The 5,581-nt window shown below is 54.7% G+C and overlaps 1 protein-coding gene across 3 annotated transcripts in view; it reads right to left on the bottom strand.

The window, feature by feature from the left end:
* Window positions 1-5,581, bottom strand: part of LOC116823462 (ras GTPase-activating protein 4-like) — a 49,997-nt gene that overhangs the window by 6,883 nt on the left and 37,533 nt on the right. For all 3 annotated transcript variants that reach the window (XM_032778017.2, XM_032778018.2, XM_032778019.2), the window contains 5 exons: window positions 5,274-5,338; window positions 4,671-4,783; window positions 3,329-3,521; window positions 2,033-2,170; window positions 1,357-1,501 (listed from right to left, as the gene is read on the bottom strand). In XM_032778017.2, coding sequence (XP_032633908.1) covers window positions 1,357-1,501; window positions 2,033-2,170; window positions 3,329-3,521; window positions 4,671-4,783; window positions 5,274-5,338 — 654 coding nt within the window. The remainder of the gene's footprint in view (window positions 1-1,356; window positions 1,502-2,032; window positions 2,171-3,328; window positions 3,522-4,670; window positions 4,784-5,273; window positions 5,339-5,581) is intronic.

Here is a 5,581-nt window from a genome sequence, read left to right as displayed (position 1 = left end):
AAACAATATCAGCCTATTGTCTTTCTACCTTTGTACTCACAACTTGGAAATAGAAGATTAGAAAGCCTGGAGATAGAGCGATCCCCTCAGAGACTAGAGAGCAACAGAACGAGACAAAGAACACACACCCAAAACTTTCCCCCCTTGAGATGTGAAAAATCTGGTTTCCTGATTGGTCCTCTGGTCAGGTGTTTGGTTCCCTTTGTTAACCCTTTACAGGTAAAAGAAACATTAACCCTTAGCTATCTGTTTATGACAGCAGTGCCTTGTCTGCTGGAGCACACCGCTTGCAGGCAGGGCCGTCTGCGACAGAGATGGCAATTTCCTGCACTGTCCCTGGAAAACTCTCTTGGGACTGGAGTCCATTGTATCAAGAATTCAAAGCATATGTATCGCTTTGGGATTGCATGTAATGCCTCCAGGGGCAGAGGAGACCCCTGTGAGCCCAGGGGAGTGTTCTGCACTCCCAGGGAGCATTTGAAACAATGGGCCAGACAAAAATGAACTTTGGGGGGGACAGTTAAGTGGGTTGCCCAGGGAATCTCTAGGGACGTGATGAATGCCAACATACCTCCCCTCCTCTGGTTATGCAAAGCCCCACCCTGAGGAGAGAGCTTGTGTCTGTGGTTCACTCTTGCATGAGCGAAAGGCCCCAGCTGTATACAGGAAAGGCCACCTATGCACGTGTTCTCAGCAGAAGCTGCCACGACCTTGTAACCACGGAGAACCCCCTGAGTGCGGCGTGAAGGACTAATCGCCCCTTGCTGGAGCTGGGGGTGATCTCTGGTAAGCATATTAGCACACATGTAGGTTTGTAATGCTGTCACCTGAAGAACAGGGTGTTTGCTTAGAAAGGGCTGCGTGGTACCTGATCACTGTGGGCAATTCTCCAAGCCTAGCCTCTGGAGGGGAAGCAAAGCACAGACATTGGCCTTTTAGACAGTCTGGCTTGCTGGGGTTATCACAGCACAGGTAGGGGACTGTGTATCCTGGGGAAACCTGTCAGGTGGGCGTGAGATGTGAGTCCCTGTCCAAGAAAGGGGTTGGCTGGGGCCCAAAGCCTGAAAGTGGGTGTCCTTGCTGATCCATGGAGCAGGAATACAGGTCCCGTAGCCTGTGTCACAGGCTACCTCATTGATCCCAGTCCGATCTACCTTGTTCTATCCATCTAGGCTGAGTAGAGAGACTGAGTCCCAGCATTCTACTTGTGGGGGCCAGAAGCTGCTATGCTTTTCGAAGAGGGATTCAGCCCAAAGCCACATCAGTGACAGCGAATCTCTCCCCCCCCGCCCCCCCGAGCCAGATGGAGCAAGGTGTGTGGTCCTCAGACCAACTGGCTCCAGCGGATTGATTCACCTTCCTTCTCCTCGATGTCTATGAGCTTGGTGATGAACTCCTTCATCTGGGAAATGCTCTGCTGGATAGTGGGCTGTAGAGGGGCCATCCAGCCTTCCTTGGCCCGACTGGCCGCAGCGTCCATGTTCCCCACGGTCTGGATAGCCTGGCACCAAACGAGAGGGAAGGATCACAGCACGCCACCCGAGCTGCCCACAGCTGTGCACTCCGGGCAAAGCCAGGGCAGTTACGCTCTGCCTGACATCAGGCCAGGAATAGAACCCAGGAATCCTGATTCTGAGTCCCCCACTGAAGAGAAATGGGCACCTGAACAAAGGCAGACTCTGGTTCGCACTGGCTGCGTAACTGGCTGACACAGCCCACTGCTGCCTGGGGTCCCCCCTGAATGTTCTGGCCTTGCTCAGAGAGCTGCAGGAAGGCCAGCTGACCCCACTGCTGCCTCCTATCCAACGGAAGCATGGCACACTGGGTCAGCAGGCAGTGAGGGCTGCTGGGCATCCTGCGGCAGGTGGGCTGCTTTTGGGGGGGATACTGTCTGTGCTCCCATGCCAGCCCCTGCCTTGGCTGATTGGAAATGCTGCATTGGGAAGTGCTGGCAGGGTCCCTTATGGACACAGACGCCTCCTCCCCTCTCCCTCTGCCAATGGAGCGCAGCGTAGGGCAACACGGGACTTACCTTGGCTAGGAGCAGCAGGGTCCGACTGGTGCGGGAGTCCGCATGCTTCTCCCGCAGGTGGAAGAGCTTGGGGGACATGATGGCAGGAGAGAAGAAGCGGAGGCAAAGGAAGCTGGTGACGGCAACGAACTTCACGTTCTGCAGGAGGAGAGTGGCCAGGGAGGAGTGGGGTGTCGGCAGGGAGACAGAAGGAAATCGCTCATTAAACACCAATAGCGGCAACTTAGGCTTCCCAAGGAGATGATATGGGTCTGTCAGGTGACCTCTGTGTAAGCACAATCAGAAATCCGGTCCCCTGAGCCTCCTTGGGTCAGCAGTGTCACGAAGTGCTTTAGCAATTATACAGTGTATTCTCCCGCCACTGTAATGCAGCCACCTCTGGGGGGAAACGAACATGCCAGCTGTTTGACAAGGCAGCCAACAGTGGGGAAGAATCCTGCATTCAACCTAAACTGCAAAAGGGAATTCAAGGAGACATGCACCATGCTGGAAATGGAGACAGTCAGAAAATGCAGTTTTTTCTTGCAGAAAATTCAGATGAAAAATCGGGGAGGAGGAGGAGGAGGAGGAAGAGGGGGGAGAAGAAAAATGATTTTTATCTTAATTTTCTCTGGAGAATTTTGATATTTCAGTGAAAATCAGAAAACTGGTACATTTCAATTTGCTGCCATGGTACCTCATGGGCGCTGTAGTTCAGTGCCTTATGCTCTCCTATATCGGTCCAGCTTCCTGGTTGCACCACAGGATTCTCTGGCCTTGGGGCATGTAGAAACCACACTACAATTCCCATGAGGTACCCAGGCAGGCAAATCCCAATCAAAATATTTCAATTTACATTGTTTTGCCAAAAAGTTTGAGATTCTCTACGGCGCTTCCTGCAAAAAAGTTTATTTATCCGAAAACCCCATTTTCCATCCCAGAATTTAATTTCTGACTAACCCTGCAGGCCACCATTGCTTAATTAATGGCCCAGAGGGAAGAGCGCCCCCTGCTGAACCACAGCGCTGCTCCTTGCAGCTCCCACCTCAGCAGGCCCTGCACTGGGACCTGCCTTGGTCCAGGCTCAAACAAGGCTGCGATTTCCAGCCATGGCTGTCCCCTTCCGGTCACTGCTGTGTATGAGCAGTAGGCTCAGGGCAACTGCTGCCTGGCGGGTCAAGCTGTTCTGCAGCCTCATAGTCAATGCCTGTTGGAAGCCAGCCACAACACGGGATAGCCAGGTACCCCCAGAGAGTCACGGTCTGGCAGTGAAAGTCACTGTCTCTGTGCTGGGCTGGTGACGGCTTGGCAACCAACCTTGTGTTTGTTCTCCGGGAAGTGCTCCTCGACCCGCTTGAAGAGCTGCCTGAAGGTGGCGCGGATGGTGGCGGGACACGTCCTCACCGACTTAGCGATAGTGATGAGCAAGTCGGTCAGGTAGGACTGCAGGTGCTGGGTGCTCTGCTGGATCACCTCGCTCTCTGTCTGGATCCGATGGAGCCCAGAGCACCTGCCAGGCAAGACGCATGGACACAGTCAGGAACGTACACTGGGGGAGATCGTGTGCGTAAGCATGAGTGGTCTCTGCAGCCACGCAGCTGGGGTGCAGGGCTGCCAATCCACATGCTTCAGGACATGCTGGCCTCCCGCTGGGATCAGGAAGAATTGCTACCCTTCCCCACTGGGATGAGGGCTGCACCATTTGGTGCTCAAGTCTAGCACAGCCTGACGTGGAACATAGGACACACTGAACTAGCTGGACCATCGCCGGGCAAGTTAGCTCCCTTCTTCCTAAGTCATCAGCCGATCCCTCAGCATCTGTCTGGCTCTGTTTAGGGACAGGCCTAAGACACCGAGTCAGGAGTGAGAGCCAGAGGTTTGGGCTCCTCTCTAACCCTATGATTCCAGAGCAGGCGCAGATATTTGCAGCCAGCGAGTTACAGGCTTTAAGAGAACGCTGTTTGGAGGAGAACATTAGGCAGGTTTGTGATCCACACAGAGTCTAGGGCTTGATCCTCAACTGGTGTCAGTCAGTGTAGATCCATTGACATCAATGAAGCGATTCCACATGACACCAGCTGAGGACCTGGCCCCTTAGGATTCGTCTACACAGCAAACCCCCCACCCCCCGGTCAGCTGACTTGGCCTCGCACTGAACAATAGCTGTGTCGATGTCCAGGCTCAGATGGGAGCCCTGGCTCTGAAACTCAGCAAGTGGGGGGTCTCAGTGCCCAGGCTCCAGCCTGGGCCCTAACGTCTACGCTGCTCTTTTAGCCCCACAGCGCAAGCCCCATGAGCCCGAGTCAGCTGCCCGGGCTCAGAGTCACTGCTGTGGGGTTTGGTTTGCTGTGTAGACGTACTCAGAGACCCTGGCTCTTAAAGATCGTGGGCCTGATCTCACTTGCATCAGGTATTCCTGGGAGTTACAACCGGGGGAGAGGGGCATCCGGCCTCAGGCATCCCCTATGCTCAGGGAGCACCGTCGGTGCCAGCAGCAGCGTGGTCTCAGGGTAGGGTGGCTGGCGCCAGGGCAGTCCGGGGTAGCGGTCTACATGTCAGCTCCACATTCCTCGGTGTCGGAGCCAGAACATGGCTCTTGGTTTCTTCCACTCTCGTCCCCTGCCCAGGGGACTGCCTGACGCCCTGCACTGCCTCTTACCCGACCTCTTTAATCTCCACCTTGCTGGGATCCAACTCGATGTACTTCTTCTCGTCAAAGACTCGATTCACTGTTGGCCCCAGGACGCTGTGCAAATACTGCATCCCTGTCACCTGAGGAGAGGCGGCCAGTGAGGCAGGCAGAGGAGCGTGCAGCTTACACACACACACACACTGACTCTCCCCCCTCAGCATTTACAGGCATAGTCCTGCGTCCAAAGGGCAAGCTGGATCTCTCCCCACTGCAGCCCTTTGGCCAATGAAAGTCTCAGAGGCCACCTCACTGAGCATGGGGGTCTAACGTTTACAGAAGGACTCCAGCTACAGGGATCCAGGCCCAGTCTCCTCACCATTCACTGATCTCAGAGCTGGGTGTTTATCTTGGCCCATTACAGAGCTAAGGGTGGGCTACAGAGTAAAGATTTGGATCCAAAATTCCCACAGTCACAGGGTTTCAGCTCAGACCCAGCTCTGCTCCCAACTCGTGGAGCAGCTTTCAAGGCAGACTAGGGCCTGAAACTGGAGGGAGCCAGACTCAGTTATCTAGGTCAGCTCCCGCCCTGGCGTCCGTGGATACTGCAAGACCGATAACACACTCCAGCACCTTCAGAAAGGATTCCATCGACTTCGAGGCCAGGGAGTTGCTCCGGAATAACGTGTTTGGCTCATCTGAAAATGAGAGCATCACCCGTGAGAGACCCGAGGAGCCAGAGCCCGCGGCTTTGGTCACCGGGAGCAGAATTTCCCTGGCACGTCTAGCATGCTTAGGGCACATCTTGCAGGCCAGTCCGAATGTGCTTGGATAAAATAAGAAAAATCCAAAGGTTCACTTTGGAGCTCAAGTCAAACCCAAACTGACCCTTTGGGGGTCTTGGAAATATTCAGGTCCCTCCCCCCCCCCCCCCCCCCCCC

This window comes from Chelonoidis abingdonii, chromosome 20, assembly GCF_003597395.2.
Source record: "Chelonoidis abingdonii isolate Lonesome George chromosome 20, CheloAbing_2.0, whole genome shotgun sequence".
NCBI lineage: Eukaryota > Metazoa > Chordata > Testudines > Testudinidae > Chelonoidis > Chelonoidis abingdonii.
The sequence above is the reverse complement of the archived record's forward strand: the minus strand, read 5'-3'. Positions and strand labels throughout refer to the sequence as shown.